The 20,375-nt window shown below is 39.5% G+C and overlaps 1 protein-coding gene and 1 long non-coding RNA gene across 15 annotated transcripts in view; one reads left to right on the top strand and one right to left on the bottom strand.

Annotated features, from left to right (window-relative positions):
* The window catches only part of LOC133631554 (receptor-type tyrosine-protein phosphatase F), a 595,429-nt gene extending 583,555 nt beyond the window's left edge, over positions 1-11,874 (top strand). For all 14 annotated transcript variants that reach the window (XM_062023872.1, XM_062023869.1, XM_062023867.1 and 11 more), the window contains 5 exons: positions 2,310-2,436; positions 7,345-7,470; positions 7,547-7,701; positions 7,853-7,988; positions 11,660-11,874. In XM_062023872.1, coding sequence (XP_061879856.1) covers positions 2,310-2,436; positions 7,345-7,470; positions 7,547-7,701; positions 7,853-7,988; positions 11,660-11,728 — 613 coding nt within the window. In that variant the 3' untranslated portion in view covers positions 11,729-11,874. The remainder of the gene's footprint in view (positions 1-2,309; positions 2,437-7,344; positions 7,471-7,546; positions 7,702-7,852; positions 7,989-11,659) is intronic.
* The window catches only part of LOC133631557 (uncharacterized), a 50,907-nt gene continuing 34,416 nt past the window's right edge, over positions 3,885-20,375 (bottom strand). Inside the window, exon 4 of the long non-coding RNA XR_009821487.1 lies at positions 3,885-4,267. This is a non-coding gene — a long non-coding RNA (uncharacterized LOC133631557). The remainder of the gene's footprint in view (positions 4,268-20,375) is intronic.

Raw genomic sequence — 20,375 nt, 5'->3', positions numbered from 1 at the left:
CCGGGGGCCGGGCTGTATATATACGCACTAATTGACTGAAAGAGCACGCACTTGGCGCGATGATGTCATGTTATCCATGGAAAAATGCATTTTTAGACCATACGGCTAGGAGACCCCGAGAGTAACAAGCGGTTGCCTTGTTGCCTTTCCATTAAGAACAATAAATTAGTTTTTAGTATAAGTTTGCTGGTTTCAAGAAATGTAATGCCAAGCGCATATCATTATGTCAAGATAATGGCACTAGCATTTACTTCATTTAAGAATATTTTTGAACATATTGAGCAAAAAGGTCTCTTTTTTTTTTCCTACCAAGAAAAGTGCACTTGTTATTAGTGAGAATTTACTTATTTTAAGGTATTTTTGGGTTCATTGAGGTTAGCTAATTTTACTTGTTTTGGAAAGTCTTGACAAGCCGAATTTTCTTGTTCTATTGGCAGATAATTTTGTTTAGTTCAAATAAAATACCCCTCATTTTTGTATTTTTTTTTTTCTTTTTTTTCAACACTGACTTTTTGCAGTGTAGTCCTTTGTTCAACTTATTTAGTTGTACTAGTGGTGTTCCTCAAGGTTCCATTTTAGGTCCACTCTATTTCATTACGTGGGCTATTCAACTGGCGGGTTCAGTTTAAAAAAAACATGTCAGAGACTCACATTTTTGCAGCAGATTCTTAAAAATACGAGAGTGCTGTCATATAGATGATCTTTGACTAGCTTTTTTTTGCAAAAGTCTCTAAATAACCTCTGTAACTTTGACAAAATAAATGTCTACTGTAGAGGACACTGGTTGTCCGGAATATACAAAATAAGAATATTATGGAAAAGTGGCCCCCTAAACGCTCCATGCAGAAATATTTTGTCATGCAAGTAAATATAGAAACACTGTTATATATTTATATTGTGTTTTTTTATGTTGATTTAATAATAATTTAAAAAATAAAAATAAAAAATAAAAAAATTAACAAAAAAAAACACTTTTTTGGATGAATACTTTTCACTGCAAAAAGTCAGTGTTCAAAAACAAGAAAAAAAATACAAAAATGAGGGGTGTTTTATTTGAACTAAGCAAAATTATCTGTTGTGTTGTGTCAAAGTCATGATTTTTTTTTCATGCTTGAAGTAAGAAATGATTACTTTAAAAAAGTAGTTTTCTACTTGTGAGTGTTGATGACACAGCTTTGCAACAGTTGATATTCTAGTTTCAAGCATGTTTTACTCAATATACCGTATTTCCTTGAATTGCCGCCGGGAATATAGTATTCGCCTGCCTAGAATTACAGCCGGGTCAAACTCGTTTCGCAAAATAATTAGCGCATGCTTGGCACTTCCGCCGGGTCAAATATGAGTTATTAAATGACTCCCGCCTCCTGGTGGTAGAGGGCGCTAGTGATCCTTCTTGCGACTACCAGTACTGCAGAAGACCGGTGCTGCAGAAGAAGACAGCAAGCAGCAAGCGTGAGCAGCGATCGTTTGCTTGCACTTTTAACATGGAGGATTACATATCTAAAATAAAACAGTTTTCTAAACTGGACTTTCAATCGAAGCAGGAGGTAATAATTAAAGGAAGATCTCCGGAGACTTTTAAAACTGAAGAAAGATAAGGAAGACTGCCTTTGATCAGAAGCAGCTGCACATGGACATAATTTATAAGTAAAGGTAAGACCATAATAACTTTTTTTTTATTAAATGTGCTTTTCATGATAAGTTAAGCGCCGGAGTGAGAAGAGGTTTTAAAATAATTAGCGCATGCTTGCCCATCCTGCATGCTTTTGGTAAGCGCAGGAGTGAGAAGAGGTTTTAAATTAATTAGCGCCACGGCGGCTATTCAAGGAAATACGGTAGGTCATCAAATCTCAGCAACAAGCTGTAATATCTTACTGAGATCATTTAGGACCAAAACCCTTAAAACAAGTAAAACACTCTAACATAAAATCTGCTTAGTGAGAAGAATTATCTTATCAGACAGAAAATAAGCAAATATCACCCTTATTTGAGATATTTCATCTTACTTAGATTTCACTTTTTGCAGTGTACACAAAAAAATGGTGAAGGTCCCGGGGGAAAACAGGAGGGTTGACATGTATTGTTCAACATTTGGCAGTTCTACACAGAACTTTCGGAACATTGTTTTTGTTTTGTTTTGTGGACACACGATGGCACACAATAAAGTCATGTAAATATGGCAAATATGGTTCCGTGCCCAAAACATTTCTGCCAAAATGATACTTTGAATGAATGGCTTTTGTATGTTAATGCATGTGCAACAGCTTAGTTACACAATAATGAATCCATGCTGTTTTTGGTGTGTGCAGACAGCAGAAGGCCTATCTGGCCACGCAGGGCCCGCTGTCCGAGACCACCGAGGACTTCTGGAGAATGTTGTGGGAGCACAACTCTACCATCGTGGTCATGCTCACCAAGCTCAGAGAGATGGGACGGGTAAGAAACACACAAAAACGTCACATAATAGCAACTAGAGGTTGCTATTAATATTAGGTTACAATAGTGAAACCCAAGTGCTGAATCCTGACGACGATCCGGATCAGCCCCAAAATGTAATCACTTGTTTCTTATCCCGTGTATGACATTTCCTGAAAGTTTGATGAAAATCCACCCATAACTTTTTGACTTATTTTGCTAACAGACAAACCAAGGCAAGGATTACATAATAATAATAATAATAATAATAATATGTTTTCTATTGGGCTATTCAACTACATAATGAAGAAGGCCGCAGTTTCAAGAGCCCAATTGCTCGAAATGTGGACTTTTCATCAGAAAGCACCTCCGCAGGTTATATTTATTTGATTCTGCGTTTACTTAACTGAAAAGTAAACACTGCGCTGTCAATAAATTCATTATTCTGCCTTTGCTACTCCTTTCCAGCACGTGCAGCTAGACAGATAGTTAACAGCATAAAGAAACCGAAGCTCCAGAAGTTTTGTTGAGGATTGATGTTCCTTCTTTTTTAATTATTTTCCTTCCTCGGTTCTGGTTCCTTAACACTTTGTCCTTCATTCAGGTTTGTAAGACTGAAAATGGAAACGTAAAATAAACATTACAAAAGAATAACTTCCGTTGTGTATTTTAGATAAAAAATGTACATAGTGTATTTTACATAAATAAAATAGAAGGTGTTAGTGTTAATACATTCACACAATGGGAGAAATATAACCTTAGAGAAAAATGTAATTTAAAACATTTGTACGCACGTACAACACTTAAGACCTTCAGTATATCAGTATGTGGAATTAAATTATGGACTGGATTAAATATGATCCACTTCAAGAAACTCTTCAAACTTAAAGTGTTTACAAAGTACAAAGAAGAAGAACCATGATAAACATTCTGAATGTATTTCATCCATCCATTCATTTTCAAAATAATCGTACTCATCTCACCGAGTATTATTTATTTATTTTTATTGTGATTACTTACGGAGTATATTGTGAATAAATTGAGAACAGGAAGTGAACAAAAGTTTGAGCGACTGTTATGTAAAGGAAAAGGGTGTAGGATTAAATAAGCTCGGCTTCTTCCTACTCCTTTTGGAACATGTTGAAAACACAAACTGGAAATTGTGATGTTGTATGCTTGCATGTTCCAAATAAACTCAAACACAATAAACTACAGATGTTTACGCCTAGAGAAATTAAACAATCACAGCAAACACACAATGGATGTGGCTCAACACAATTAAACCACGTACTGTTATCGCCCTCTACTGGTCAAATTCAGCACTACATGTATTAAACAAGCTTCTATCAGCCAATAAACAACACGACCTCGAATACAAAAGACATCACAAAGTCATCCATTTCAGTACAAAACAAACAAACTATCTTATGAACAATATCTATTTGTCAGCTTCAAACACTGATGACATCTATTAATCAGACAAGAAGCAAGGAATCATGCAGAGACAGAGTTCAATTTAGCTCATGAGGAGAACGCATGGAGCTGCACACTTAGTCACAGCCTCGCCCTACGCTCTAAGGTTCAGCTCCCGCGTCCCTCTTTTTATTCAGAGTTCCATAGTCAACATCACTGAGGCCGCCTCTAAAAGGAGTGGTGACATATATTATGCAAAGCAGGTCCAGGACGCACAGTACGTGACAGAATGTGCTGGGGGCCTTGTGATTTCGCCTTGTCCCCGCTTTGTCTGCGTGTTGTCATCTTATCTTCGTTGAGGTCCTTGAAGTCTCTGCTTCGTCTGCGTGCTGTCATCTTATCTTCGTTGAGGTCGTTGAAGTCCTTGGCTGTTAGCGGGCTAAAACAAAGATAACATCTACGGCTGAGGCCACCCCTCAGACAAGAAGTCTTTGTCCTTGCACACATTAGAAAAGTCCAACTTGAGCACAATAGCTAAATAACTAAAGCAACGGACTTTAAGCATACTAACGTTAGTGTGATAATACATACATAATTATTCTAACACTACTTACAAAGTTTCGTGATGAAGTGTGTTGATTTCTACCGTTTCTGCTGGTCTGAAACAGCGTCTGTCTCTTAAAAAGTCTGACAACGTTCATACTTTGTTGTCCAGGTGCTGTTAAAAGTCCAATTTTCCCAATTTATTTAGATTTTAATCAGGGTCGATAGTGCCATTTTTGTTTGGAGTGAGTAGTCTTCTTCTACTCACCCCACTGCTGCCTTATTGTAAAGCATACGCTTCGGTGGTGCCCCCTGCGGGGTGCTGGGAGTACTGCATGCATGAGCAACCCGAGTTTGAATGGTTTTATCAAGCGCGTTTGGGCGATTAAAGCCGGATGTGGCCGGCAGTTGCATAGGCCTGCTTAAGATTGTGTTGCGTCTGACCAGTTCTTCCTCCCAGGGAATCTAAGTTACTGGTCAATCCCAAGTTCTTTCGATGACATTTACAGTATGCTGAGTAAGAAGGACCATCAAGACAGAATTGGAATATTTTCAAGTTTATACCAAAGCTTTAGGAGATCAGCTTAACCAATACCTTCATATCGGCTGCTCTAGTTGATCTGGCATTCCAATGGAAAAGTTAAGTTAAGTTAAAGTTAAAGTACCAATGATTGTCACACACACAAAAGCCCACTCTTTTCACACAAAGAAAGCCCCCATCTCCCCCCTCTCAACACTGATAAGGAGAGAGACGTGGGGATTGTCTTCACATTCCAATGTAAGACACTAAAGAGACAATCTGAAGACAAAGAGAGACTGGTAAAAGACAAAAAGGAAAAGTACTAGCTACTCTAAACATGGCTATGTAAATAGAAAGAACTCTTAAACATATATGCATCCTTCCACAATTGTCAGGTTCAAAAACACTGATGACATTTATTAAACAGACGAGAAGCAAGGAATCATGCAGAGACAGAGTTCAATTTGGCTAAATGAGGAGACACGTGTTTTGGGCTGTACTCTAGTTACAGAGCCAAACTACGTTCTAAAAGTCCAGCCCGTGTGCTTCCCACTATTTATTTGGGAGGTCCCTGGTTACATCACTGAAGCTGTCGCTGAGGGAAGGCGGTAATCTCGACAACTCCAGTTAGACACAATATATGATTGTCAGGTTCAAACACTGATGACGTTTATTAAACAAGACAAGAGGCAAAGAATTAAACAGAGACAGAATTCAATTTGGACTCAATATATTGAGGAAGAGTCGCCCGGACATTGTATCCTTCTACAATCTCCAGCACGCTCTGCCCAAAGATTGCACTCCTTCTTTATTTGACTTTCTTCCCCCCCCCCCCCCCCACCCCCCCCACCCCCCACCTTGACCACAGCTGCTTCCAGAGGGAAGTGGGTCATAAACAGCGTTGCCTTGGGTTACCGAACAGTTCAAAAAATGAGGTCGTAAAATAGTTCAAAAAGAGGTCCATAAAATAGTTCAAAAAGAGATCGTAAAATACTTCAAAAAGAGTTCGTCTGGAAATTGGGCAGATCCTGCCTTCTGTCCGCTTTGAAGTCCTTAGGCCAGAACAACATCCTTCTGTTGATTACCATACATGAGAGCACACAGGAACACCATCTTGCCCCCCCCCCCCCCCCCCCCCCCTACACAGTGGAGTTTTACGATCCTTAATCTTGGTAGGTTTCGAAAGACAGCCTTTTGTCTTCTTGTCAGGAACACAATGTAACACAAAGTTTTTGTGGTAATTTAGAAACAATTATTCTAACAATGACTGTACAAGAAATGCAAATGTGTTGACGCTGGTGATATCGCCTCGTCTCTGCTCCGTCTGCGTCACGTTCGGCCTTGGCAGACAGCAGGCCGAGTCTGGACACAGACACTGATACGAGACGGCTGGCAATCTTTTGGATTGCTAGCTTTGCACAGATAGAAAAATACAGATAATAACTATAGCAACGACCCTTAAGCATAAAGTTGTGTGATAATATACAGGGTTTCCCACACATTCATTTATTTGTGGCGGCCCGCCACGAAAGAATTACGTCCGCCACAAATTAAAAAAATTTTTTTTTTTTTTTTTTTTTTTTTTTGTGTGTCCTCTCCAGCTTCTCAGGCAAATCATATAGTTGATGTAGATGCCCATATCGGCTGTTCAGATTTACTTTACAAAAGAGAAGTGTAGGATACTTCTCTTGTTGCCTTATTTGTATTTGACTTTATTAAATGTATTTATATTAGAAACACAACATGTGTATATAACAAAGGGTGCAAAGTCTGCAGGCAGTAGGAAACACATGGTTAAGTGTAGGGAGTAAAACTGATGGCAGTCTAAAGTTCAAGATTTTTGGAGCTCTTTGTTCAGTGGATCAGATGTTTGATGAAGCTCTGAATCTATCTACCACCACTACTGTTTTCTGTTTATTTGTTACTGACTGTGGCAGGACACCTCTGCCTCTGTTTCACTTTATGTTGCTGGTAAATAATATGGTTGTAGTAGTAGGCTAAAGTTACATTATTTAGTATGCACTAATTAAAGGGGCAGAGCTTTGAGACATTTTAGCTTTTATATTTTATAAGATATATTTTTAGTAAGAACCACAATTAATAAATATATTTCAGTGAATAACTTATTGTTCAAATCTGTATATAAATATGTACTTAAAGTGTTGTAATTATATTGTAAAATGGATGAATGGATGGATGTTTAAAACAAAACTGTTATTAATTAGTAAGTATACATTTTTTTAGCCTTTTTAGAGAAAATCAAATCATTGTAGTAAATTATGCAAGTTACTCGATGATGTCATGGTGACCACGCCCCCACCGCCACAGGTATCTTGGCAGTTTATGGGAAACACTGATATATACATGATTATTCTAACAAAGATGCATGGTGGTGGTCTACACCCACGCGTGTCCAGATCTGACTGTAAAGACGTTGCGTTGGTGTGTTGCAGGAGAAGTGTCACCAGTACTGGCCGGCCGAGCGCTCCGCCAGGTACCAGTACTTTGTGGTGGACCCCATGGCCGAGTACAACATGCCTCAGTACATCCTGAGAGAGTTCAAGGTCACGGACGCCAGGGTCAGTCTTTGTCCATTTGTGGCTTTTTCGAACGCCTCGCCAGTTTTCCCTTCATCCGGTCCCGCCTTCTTTCCAGGACGGCCAGTCCAGAACCATCCGCCAGTTCCAGTTCACCGACTGGCCCGAACAGGGAGTGCCAAAAACCGGAGAGGGCTTCATCGACTTCATTGGACAGGTGCACAAAACCAAGGAGCAGTTCGGACAGGACGGACCGATCACTGTACACTGCAGGTAGGCACGCCGCCCGCACACACAAGTCCCTTTGGTGCCCTCACAAATGATCAGAACTCACACAAATCTTTCACTTTAACGACCATATTGCTACAATAGTAAACATTTTGGTTTGCGCTAACGCCGGCGGTTCTCCCTGTGCGCCCCTCAGTGCCGGCGTGGGCCGCACCGGAGTCTTCATCACGCTCAGCATCGTGCTGGAGAGGATGCGCTACGAGGGCGTGGTCGACCTCTTCCAGACGGTCAAGACACTTCGCACCCAGCGGCCCGCCATGGTGCAGACCGAGGTGAGGAAGATGCAGGTCTACAAAATATCTTGCAAGGAGCTAAAGCTCTGGCATTTGTTTACTCAACTGCAGAGAGTGACGGGTCTGTGTGTGACGTAAGGAAGCCGAGAAATTATGACATCCTTCCATTCACTTTGTTACTAAATGGAACTTTTATCGGCGTGTCCCGTTATTCTTACACTTTATAAGCAATACAGAGCAGTTGTGGGCAGGGCTAACTGCTTCAGGCATAACGATTTTGCACGTCACTCTATTATTAATATTAAATTATTTGTCATTTTCATTGTCATTATTACAAATTATCATTATTATTGTCATTATCATTATTATCCTCATTACTTATGATGATTATCAAAATTCTCATCACCATCATTATTATAATTGTTAGTGTTATGATCATCAATAACAATATTACGATCATCAATATTATTGTTGTTAAATCACCGTCTTATATGCAACACGGAACGACACAGGAAGTCCTTCATACCGTTTTATATTATTCACATGTGAATAATGCTGTATAATAGACGTGAATGATATAAATACAGTCTATTATACAGCATTATTCACATGGGAATAATGCTGTATTATAGACTATATATATTATTCACATGTGAATAATGCTGTATTATAGACCATTTATATTATTCACATGTGAATAATGCTGTATTATAGACTGTATTTATATTATTCACATGTGAATAATGCTGTATAATAGACTGTATTTGTATTATTCACATGTGACTAATGTTGTATAATAGACTGTATTTATGTTATTCACATGTGAATAATGCTGTATAATAGACTGTATTTATATTATTCACTTGTGAATAATGCTGTATAATAGACTGTATTTATATTATTCACATGTGAATAATGTTGTATAATAGACTGTATTTATGTTATTCACATGTGAATAATGCTGTATAATAGACTGTATTTATATTATTCACATGTGAATAATGTTGTATAATAGACTGTATTTATGTTATTCACATGTGAATAATGCTGTATAATAGACTGTATTCATATTATTCACATGTGAATAGTGTTGTATAATAGACTGTATTTATGTTATTCACATGTGAATAATGCTGTATAATAGACTGTATTTATATTATTCACATGTGAATAATGTTGTATAATAGACTGTATTTATGTTATTCACATGTGAATAATGCTGTATAATAGACTGTATTCATATTATTCACATGTGAATAATGTTGTATAATAGACTGTATTTATATTATTCACATGTGAATAATGTTGTATAATAGACTGTATTTATGTTATTCACATGTGAATAATGCTGTATAAGACTGTATTTATATTATTCACCTGTGAATAATGCTGTATAATAGACTGTATTTATATTATTCACATGTGAATAATGCTGTATAATAGACTGTATTTATATTATTCACATGTGAATAATGCTGTATAATAGACTGTATTTATGTTATTCACATGTGAATAATGCTGTATAATAGACTGTATTCATATTATTCACATGTGAATAATGTTGTATAATAGACTGTATTTATATTATTCACATGTGAATAATGTTGTATAATAGACTGTATTTATGTTATTCACATGTGAATAATGCTGTATAAGACTGTATTTATATTATTCACCTGTGAATAATGCTGTATAATAGACTGTATTTATATTATTCACATGTGAATAATGCTGTATAATAGACTATTTATATTATTCACATGTAAAAAATACCTAAGTATGTATTCTATTCTATTCATTATCATGATGATGATAATTATCATGATTGTCTTGAACATTATTATTGTTATCATGTTTATCATTAACATTACTATTGTTCTTATCGTCGTCATTATTATTATTAGACTTAGACAAACTTTATTGATCCACAAGGTAGATTGTTCCACACAGTAGCTCAGTAACAAAGGATGGAAATGATAATGCAGGTATAAAGTAGACTAAAAATGTACCATGGTAGCAATATAAAATATAACATATGTAATATTTACATATTATATAAACAGTAAATAATATATACTGATATATTATATTATTACTATTATTGCCATTTATCATCTTAATTATCATTATTGTTTTGTCATGTTTATCGATACAAATTATTACTTTTGTTATTATGATTATTATTGCCATTATTGTCATATTAATATGATTATTATTTTCATTATGATCATCATCCACATCATTCTTACCCTGATAATTATGGTCATGATTGTCATATTATAATTAGCATTAGCATTAACAATTATTATAATAAGTCCTTTTTTTAAAAATAAAGTCCTTTTTAAAAATAAAAATAAAATAGATAAATAAATATAAAACATTTTCTTGAATAAAAAAGAAAGTAAAACAATATAAACAGTTACATAGAATCTAGTAATTAATGAAAATGAGTCAAATTAACTGTTAAAGATTAGTATAATAGTAGTGTGCTTTACGGACTGTATCCCTTTTCAGACTGTATTGATATATATTGGTATATATTGATATATATTGATATATAATGTAGGAACCAGAATATTCATAACAGAAAGAAACAACCCTTTTGTGTGAATGAGTGTGAATGGGGAGGGAGGTTTTTTGGGTTGGTGCACTAATTGTAAGTGTATCTTGTGTTTTTTATGTTGATTTAATTTATAAAAAATTAAATTTAAAAAAAAAAAAATATATATATATATATATATATATATATATATATATATATATATATATATATATATATATATATATATATAATTATTATTATTATCATCACGATTATCATTGTTTTTAATATTATTATGATTATAATGATGATTGTTAGCATGTGTTACACGTCCGCAAGTCCACATTGCTGTTGTCAGTCTTGTTTGATAAAGTCGTTATATTTGTACAAAAAAAAATGTAATTGTATTTCTTTTCTTTTTAACTTCTTCGGGACGAAAATGTTACTGTCGCGGTTTTCATGGACGGAGAGTTTACTGAGATGATATACTGTATATATCAATATTATTATTCTGACTATAGGTCGCAGTTTTTTTTAATAGTTTGGCCGGGGGCTGCGACTTATACTCAGGAGCGACTTATGTGTGAAATGATTAACACATTAGCGTAACATATCAAATAATATTATTTATCTCATTCACGTAAGAGACTAGACGTATAAGATTTCATGGGATTTAGCGATCAGGAGTGACAGATTGTTTGGTAAACGTATAGCATGTTCTATATGTTATAGTTATTTGAATGACTCTTACCATAATATGTTACGTTAACATAACAGGCACGTTCTCAGTTGGTTATTTATGCCTCATATAACGTACACTTATTCAGCCTGTTGTTCACTATTCTTGATTTATTTTAAATTGCCTATCAAATGTCTATTCTTGGTGTTGGCTTTTATCAAAGACATTTCCCCAAAAAATGCGACTTATATATGTTTTTTTCCTTCTTTATTATGCATTTTCGGCCGGTGCGACTTATACTCCGGAGCGACTTATACTCCGAAAAATACGGTAATATAGACAGCTGGCGGCTGATTAAACCACCTGACATCGTTAAGACGCGGGGTTTAAAAGTGTTTATTATGTCAGTGTTTAATAGAACAAAAGCATGAAACTGCTGCTCTTAAAAGCGTCTGAATAAGCTCCGCCCCTCACCCCTCTCTCTTCCAGGACCAGTACCAGCTGTGCTACCGAGCCGCTCTGGAGTACCTGGGGAGCTTCGACCATTATGCAACGTAACCGCTGGCAACAAACCGCCTGCCCGGTTGGACCCTCTCAGGAGTGTGCCAAGTGTCCCCTCTCAGCCACCATCCTTTTGCCCCAAAATCAAAGTAGAAAAAAAACCCACCAGAGGAAGGCCAGGGTGGCGCTCGCAGGACCCCGGCGGGTCCAAAACCGACATCCCAGAGCTCCGACCATCTTTTATTTTTCATTTTTTTGCTTGAAAGCACAGCAGAGAGGACGTGTACAGTCCATTTACAGTAGTACCACTTTTTAATATTATCCTTTTAGCGTTAACTTCTTTATTTTTTTACCACGGCTTGTGTCTTAAATTTTTTTTTTTTACGAATATATTATCATCCTCCAGTTTGTTTCGGGTACTTTTTAGCACGGCGGACGTGTTGTTTTCCTAGATTCTAATCTCCGGGTTTTGCGTTGTAGTCCTAAACACTCGGGATTTCCAAGGAAAAACAGACAAAAAAAAAAAAAAAAAAAACTGCCTTTTTTTCACTCGACTATTTGCTGGAAAGACTTTGAGAGCACAAAGTTAGCGGCGGGCGTGTACAGGGAGAAGCAAAGCACACCGACTTTTTGTGTTCGTGCGGACGGCATCGAGGCCTTTCATGCTCCACACTTTTGTGGCCCCGCCCACATCTCGGAATATCTTTCAAAGCGGGCCCCGCCCATTCGCCATCAGCCTGTACAGAATCAACCATTCCTCCCCGAAGGGGCTGAGACAGCGAGCGAGCGAGCGAGCGAGAAAGAGAGAGAGAGAGACAGACTCCGCCCCCTTTGGACTTGACACCTGATGTTATTTTCTACAGAAATAGAAGTATAATTATATATATATATATGATTGATTATATATATGTACAATGACACATAGATGTATACACGGCTTCTCTATATTGTTCCCATGAATGACGCCGTCGTCCAGCGTAGTCATGACAACGTATCTACTGTTCCGCCATATTGTCAACAAGGGAGTAAAAGCAGCACAACATCCCCCCAAGCCCCCAACCCCCCTACCCCCCCTTCACACATGATGACCACAAGTTCCATAAGAGGGGGGTGGGGGGGGCTAAGAAAGTTCCATAAGAGGGGGGGGGGGCTAAGTAAGTTGCGGGGGGGGGGGTTCATGTTGATTTTGACCTTGTGAATGCTTTGTGCTGTAGGGGTTCCACTCGTCTGTTTTCTATTTGTTGACAAACAACTGCAATTTCAAAAGGAGAACCTGTTGTTGTTGTTGTTGATGACGATGATGAAAAACAAACCTTGATGTTAATAAAGATACATAATTGGGTTTTTTTTTTTGTACAAACTCCACCTTTTGTCATTTTCTTATTTGATTGAGCTCGCCTCGTTAGATTTTGTTCCCACAAAAGTTATTTGAGCGATATTGACAGAAAATGGTGAAAACCTATTTTCTTTTATTGACACGTTGTTACTAATCACTATGGTTCAATATCTAAGTCGTTGAGGGGTTTTTTTGTGTTTTTTTTTTTTTTAAATTGTACATTAAAAGATTGTAACTGATTTTATTAACGCATGTTTGTTTTTGTTTTTTTAACGAATGAATGAATGAAATAAGTTTATTTCGGTCATATAATCCAGTGTTTTTCAACCACTGTGGAGATGATCTAATTTCACCTATTTGGGTTAAAAATCCATCCATCCATCTTCTTCCGCTTATCCGAGGTCGGGTCGCGGGGGCAGCAGCCTAAGCAGGGAAGTCCAGACTTCCCTCTCCCCAGCCACTTCGTCCAGCTCCTCCCGGGGGATCCCGAGGCGTTGCCAGGCCAGGTCGGACGTGCCCGAAACACCTCCCTAGGGAGGCGTTCGGGTGGCATCCTGACCAGATGCCCGAACCAACTCATATGGCTCCTCTCCATGTGGAGGAGCAGCGGCTTTACTTTGAGCTCCCCCCGGATGGCAGAGCTTCTCACCCTATCTCTAAGGGAGAGACCCGCCACCCGGCGGAGGAAACGGCCGCTTGTACCCGTGATCTTGTCCTTTCGGTCATAACCCAAAGCTCATGACCATAGGTGAGGATGGGAACGTAGATCGACCGGTAAATTGAGAGCTTTGCCTTCCGGCTCAGCTCCTTCTTCACCACAACGGATCGATACAGCGTCCGCATTACTGAAGACGTCGCACCGATCCACCTGTCGATCTCACGATCCACTCTTGAACAAGACTCCGAGGTACTTGAACTCCTTCACTTGGGGCAAGAGCTCCTCCCCAACCCGGAGATGGCACTCCACCCTTTTCCGGGCGAGAACCATGGACTCGGACTTGGAGGTGCTGATTCCCATCCCAGTCGCGTCACACTCGGCTGCGAACCGATCCAGTGAAAGCTGAAGATCTTGGCCAGATGAAGCCATCAGGACCACATCATCTGCAAACACCAGAGACCTAATCCTGCAGCCACTAAACCGGATCCCCTCAACGCCCTGACTGAACCTAGAAATTCTGTCCATAAAAGTTCTGAACAGAATCGGTGACAAAGGGCAGCCTTGGCGGAGTCCAACCCTCACTGGAAACGTGTCCGACTTACTGCCGGCAATGTGGACCAAGCTCTGACACTGATCGTACAGGGAGCGGACCGCCACAATCAGACAGTCCGATACCCCATACTCTCTGAGCACTCCCCACAGGACTTCCCGGGGTACAAGGTCGAATTCCTTCTCCAAGTCCACAAAGCACATGTAGACTGGTTGGGCAAACTCCCATGCACCCTCAAGGACCCTGCTGAGAGTATAGAGCTGGTCCACAGGACGAAAACCACACTGTTCCTCCTGAATCCGAGGTTCGACTATCCGGCGTAGCCTCCTCTCCAGTACACCTGAATAAACCTTACCGGGAAGGCTGGGTTAAAAATACGTTTTGCAAACCAGTAATTATAGTCTGCAAATGATGTGTTGTTGTTGAGTGTCGGTGCTGTCTAGAGCTCGGCAGAGTAACCGTGTAATACTCTTCCATATCAGTAGGTGGCAGACGGTAGCTAATTGCTTTGTAGATGTCGGGAACAGCGGTAGGCATCGTGCAGGTAAAAAGGTGTCTAATGCTTAAACCAAAACTAAACAAAAGGTGAGTGCCCCTAAGAAAAGGCATTGAAGCTTAGGAAGGCTATGCAGAACCAAACTAAAACTGAACTGGCTACAAAGTAAACGAAAACAGAATGCTGGACGACAGCAAAGACTTACTGTGGAGCAAAGACGGCGTCCACAATGTACATCCGAAACATGACATGACAATCAACAATGTCCCCACAAAGGAGGATAAAAACAACCGAAATATTCTTGATTGCTAAAACAAAGTAGATGCGGGAAATATAGCTCAAAGGAAGACATGAAACTGCTACAGGAAAATACCAAAAAAAGAGAAAAAGCCACCAAAATAGGAGCGCGAGACAAGAACTAAAACACTACACACAGGAAAACAGCAAAAAAGTCAGAATAAGTCAGGGTGTGATGTGACAGGTGGTGACAGTACACCTACTTTGAGACAAGAGCTATATTGATGCATGCTTGGTTATGCTTTAAAGTCATATCCAACAATTGCGACAACGACTTTTTACTGTCGCAAAAAATGTGCCTCGTCTCAAAAAAGGTTGAAAAACACTGATATAATCAACCATCGACCAGTTTGTCTGAGCAGTTTAACAGTACAGATTAGACATATTTAACAATCATACACAGTTACATACAAAAAGAATGACGGAAAAAGGAATAGTCTGAAGCCAAAGCTTATATTTGCCTATTCTATACAGTCACTGAATATTAGATTGCCTGGAACATCAATGTTAAAAAAAATCAATGGGATGAAAGTAATTGTTACTATATTTTATAATTTTCAATTATTTCACCTTTCAAGGTTTTCTTAAACCTTAACAAAGAACTCCATGTTTTCAACTCATCACTGAGCTTGTTCCACCATTTAACTCCTAAAACTGAAATACATTTGTATTTTATATTACTTTACCTATTTCAAAAATCAATACATGAGTTTTCTCCTCTTAATTGAAATAACCTAAGAATACAAGCCGGAAGGCTGTTATTCTTTACTCTAAACATAATTTCCATTGTTTTCAAAAACACAATATCTGAAAATGTTAGCACATTAGAACTTATAAATAATGGATTGGGAGGTTAATAGTAGCACACTTTCGGTATTATTCTAATGACCCTCTTTTGAAGTTTAATTATTGGGTCTATGTTTGTTTTATTAACTGTCAGGTTCAAACGCTGATGACATCTATTAAATAAGACAAGAAGCAAGGAATTAAACAGAGACAGAATTAAATTTGACTCAATTGAGGAGAAATGTCTGGGCTGTACTCTTGCACAGTCTCCCACCACGATCTGACGAAAGATTGTACGCCTCCTCTTTTATGTGGACTTTCCCTTATTACATGGCAACAGCTGTTTCTAAGGGACGGGTGGTCGTAAACAGCCATCGCCTTTGATTACAAAACAGTTCATGGAAAAGGTTGTAAACAGTTCAAAGAAAAGGTCGCCTGGAGGGGAGTCTGGTCCTGCTTCCTCTCCGCTTTGTAGTTCTCGGGTCAAGACAAAATCTTTCTGTGGATTACAATACATCAAAGAAACAGAACACCTTCATGTTGCTTCCCATCCTACACAGTGGAGTTTTACAAGCCTTTTTTGTCTTCTCGCCGGGAACTCAGCGTAACACAAAGTTTTGCGATAACTTAGATACAATTATTCTGACCATCGACAGATTTTTTGTTTTTAAACTTTCTGACCACTTCTAACACATCACTTTCACAAACTCCGCCAAGAAACATTGAATTTTTTAATGTCAGATACACGCTTTAACTTTTTCCTCATCATTCATATTAAAATGTATATTTTTTTGCCAAATTTGGGCCAACATTCCCAAAAAACGTATTGAATTCCTCAACTATTTCTTCCATATTTTCAATAGAGTTGTCATCTTTTACCAGATATGCTGTAAAATCCTTTTTGCTAGATTTTTTAATCATAGTATTAAGCACATTCGAAGTTTCAATTATATTATTTTTATGTTTATACAGCAATTGTTCATAATAGTTTTTTTGCTGCAGCCTCATGATACATGTCAGAATAATTGTATCTACGTCATCACAAAACTGTGTTACACTGAGTTCCCGGCGAGAAGACAAAAAAGGCTTGTAAAACTCTACCGTGTAGGATGGGAAGCAACATGAAGGTGTTCTGTTTCTTTGATGTATTGTAATCAACAGAAAGATGTTGTCTTGACCCGAGAACTACAAAGCGGAGAGGAAGCAGGACCAGACTCCCCTCCAGGCGACCTTTTCTTTTAACTGTTTTACGACCTTTTCTTTGAACTGTTTGTAATCAAAGGCGATGGCTGTTTATGACCCCCCTCCCTTAGAAACAGCTGTTGCCATGTAATCAGAGAAAGTCCAAATAAAAGAGGAGGCGTACAATCTTTCGTCAGATCGTGGGGGGAGACTGTGCAATAGTACAGCCCAGACGTTTCTCCTCAATTGAGCTAAATTGAATTATGTCTCTGTTTAATTCCTTGCTTCTTTGTCAGTTTAATAGATGTCATTAGTGTTTGAACCTGACATTTACAGGAAAGACTCCTGCTATTGAAATTAAAGGCCTACTGAAAGCCACTACTACCGACCACGCAGTCTGATAGTGTATATATCAATGATGAAATCTTAACATTGCAACACATGCCAATACGGTCATAAAGTGCAATTTTAAATTTCCCGCTAAACTTCCGGTTGAAAACTCCTTTGGATATGACGTATGCGCGTAATGTAGCCAGTGAAACAGAGGTATGGCTCCCCCATTGAAGCCAATACAAATTAGCTCTGTTTTCATCTCATTATTCCAGAGTATTCTGGACATCTGTGTTGGTGAATCTTTTGCAATTTGTTCATTGCATTATGGAGAAAGAAGCTGAGCAAGCAAAGAAGAAAGTTGTCGGTGCGAAGCGGAGTATTTTGCGAGGGAAGTCAGCAACACAACACAGCCGGTGTTTCATTGTTTACATTCCCGAAAGATGCAGTCAAGATCGAAGAACTCGGACAACAGAGACTCTTACCAGGAGGACTTTGACTTCGATACACAGACGCCTGTAGAGAACTGGGACAACACAGACTCTTACCAGGATTACTTTGATTTGGATACACAGACGCAGACGCGGTACCGTGAGTACGCAGCTGCGCTTCCAAACATTTGATCGCTTGCCCGTATGTGCGTGTCACGTACGTAACTTTGGGTAAATATATAAGCTTTATGAACCTTGGTTTAGGTGAACGGTCCTTTGGGCTGAGTGATTGTGTGTGTTGTGCAGGTGTTTGAATTGTATTGGCGGGTTATATGGACGGGAGCTAGTATGCTAGCTCCTAGCTATAGCTAGGAGCTAGCATAACAAACACCTACCGGTAGGTGTTTTTATGCGGGATTAATTTGTGGCATATTAAATATAAGCCTGGTTGTGTTGTGGCTAATAGAGTATATATATGTCTTGTGTTTATTTACTGTTGTAGTCATTCCCAGCTGAATATCAGGTCCCGCCCACGCGCTTCCAAACATTTGATCGCTTGCCCGTACGTGCGTGTCATGTACGTAACTTTGGGTAAATATATAAGCTTTATGAACCTTGGGTTAGGTGAACGGTCCTTTGGGCTGGTTGTGTTGTGGCTAATAGAGTATATATATACACAGTATGTCTTGTGTTTATTTACTGTTGTAGTCATTCCCAGCTGAATATCAGGTCCCACCCGCCTCTCACAGCATCTTCCTTATCTGAATCGCTTCCACTCCCCACTAGTCCTTCACTTGAACTTTCCTCATCCACAAATCTTTCATCCTCGCTCAAATTAATGGGGAAATCGTCGCTTTCTCGGTCCGAACCCCTCTAACTTCTGGCCGCCATCATTGTAAACAATAGGGAACTTTGCGGAAATGTTCAACTGACTACGTCACGCTACTTCCGGTAGGGGCAAGCCTTTTTTTTGTCTGATACCAAAAGTTGGGATCTTTATCGTCGTCGTTCTATATTAAATCCTTTCAGCAAAAATATGGCAATATCGCTGTCACGACTTGGTCCTTGACGTGGTTTACTCTCCCGTGGTGCAAACGAATTGGACCATACGTGGCGTGCAGGTGAGGACATGTTTAATCGTTTAACTCAAACAAAAGGTACAAACAAAAGGCGCTCACAGAGGAGGTAACAAACTTGGCTATGACAAAACAAAAAGCGCGCACAAAGGCGGAAGTAGAAAACTAGACTATGAAACAAAAGACATGCACGTGGGCACAAAACTATGAACAATAAACAAAACTTACTTGGCATGAGATGAAACAAGAACTAACGTGACAAGGAACTGTGGACATGGCATGAATGTGTGATGTCGCCAGGACGAACAACAGAAACAGAAAAGCCTATATAGTGACATGATAAGTGAAAACAGGTGCGTGACTAACTGTGAACAGGTGCGTGACATGGCAATGTGAAAACGTGAGACAGGTGTGTGTGAGTCCAAACGTGGAACAGGTGAAACTAATGGTTGCTATGGTGACAAACAAAACCAGGAAGTGAAACAAGGAACTAAGGAAGTGTCCAAAAAACAAAACAGCACATGGCCAAACAAAAACATGAACACAGACATGACAGAACCCCCCCCTTACGGACAGATCCCAGATGGCCAAAAACAAAAAACAGGATCAAGAGTCATGGGAGGGGGGGAGGGGGACATGGCGGTGGGTCGCCAGACCAGGTGTCCCCGAATCCACCGGGGCAGAGTCAGGTGGCGACGGCGGGTAGACCGCCGCTGAACCTGACGAGGTGGGCGACCTGGGAATGGCCACATTCGTGGCAGACGAGGAGGTCGGCGCACCTGGCGTGGCGGACGCCCATGGAATGGCCACATCCTTGGCCGACGAGGAGGTGGGCGCGTTGTCGTGGCAGGCGGCGAAGCTTGGCGTGGTGCGTCAGGCGGCGAAGCTTGGCGTGGGGGGTCTTTGTCTTGGCGTGGGTGGTCTTGGCCTTGGCGGTCTTGGTCTTGGCAGCGTGGGTCATGGTCTTGGACTTGGCGTGGTTGGTCTTGGTCTTGGACTTTGCGTGGTTGGTCTTGGTCTTGGACACTTGGCGGTTCTTGGTCACTTGGCGGTTCTTGGTCACTTGGCGGTTCCTGTCACGACTTGGTCCTTGACGTGGTTTACTCTCCCGTGGTGCAAACGAATTGGACCATACGTGGCGTGCAGGTGAGGACATGTTTAATCGTTTAACTCAAACAAAAGGTACAAACAAAAGGCGCTCACAGAGGAGGTAACAAACTTGGCTATGACAAAACAAAAAGCGCGCACAAAGGCGGAAGTAGAAAACTAGACTATGAAACAAAAGACATGCACGTGGGCACAAAACTATGAACAATAAACAAAACTTACTTGGCATGAGATGAAACAAGAACTAACGTGACAAGGAACTGTGGACATGGCATGAATGTGTGATGTCGCCAGGACGAACAACAGAAACAGAAAAGCCTATATAGTGACATGATAAGTGAAAACAGGTGCGTGACTAACTGTGAACAGGTGCGTGACATGGCAATGTGAAAACGTGAGACAGGTGTGTGTGAGTCCAAACGTGGAACAGGTGAAACTAATGGTTGCTATGGTGA

This window comes from Entelurus aequoreus, linkage group LG16 (genome assembly GCF_033978785.1).
Source record: "Entelurus aequoreus isolate RoL-2023_Sb linkage group LG16, RoL_Eaeq_v1.1, whole genome shotgun sequence".
Classification (NCBI taxonomy): domain Eukaryota; kingdom Metazoa; phylum Chordata; class Actinopteri; order Syngnathiformes; family Syngnathidae; genus Entelurus; species Entelurus aequoreus.
This window is presented reverse-complemented; position numbering and strand designations above follow the sequence as displayed.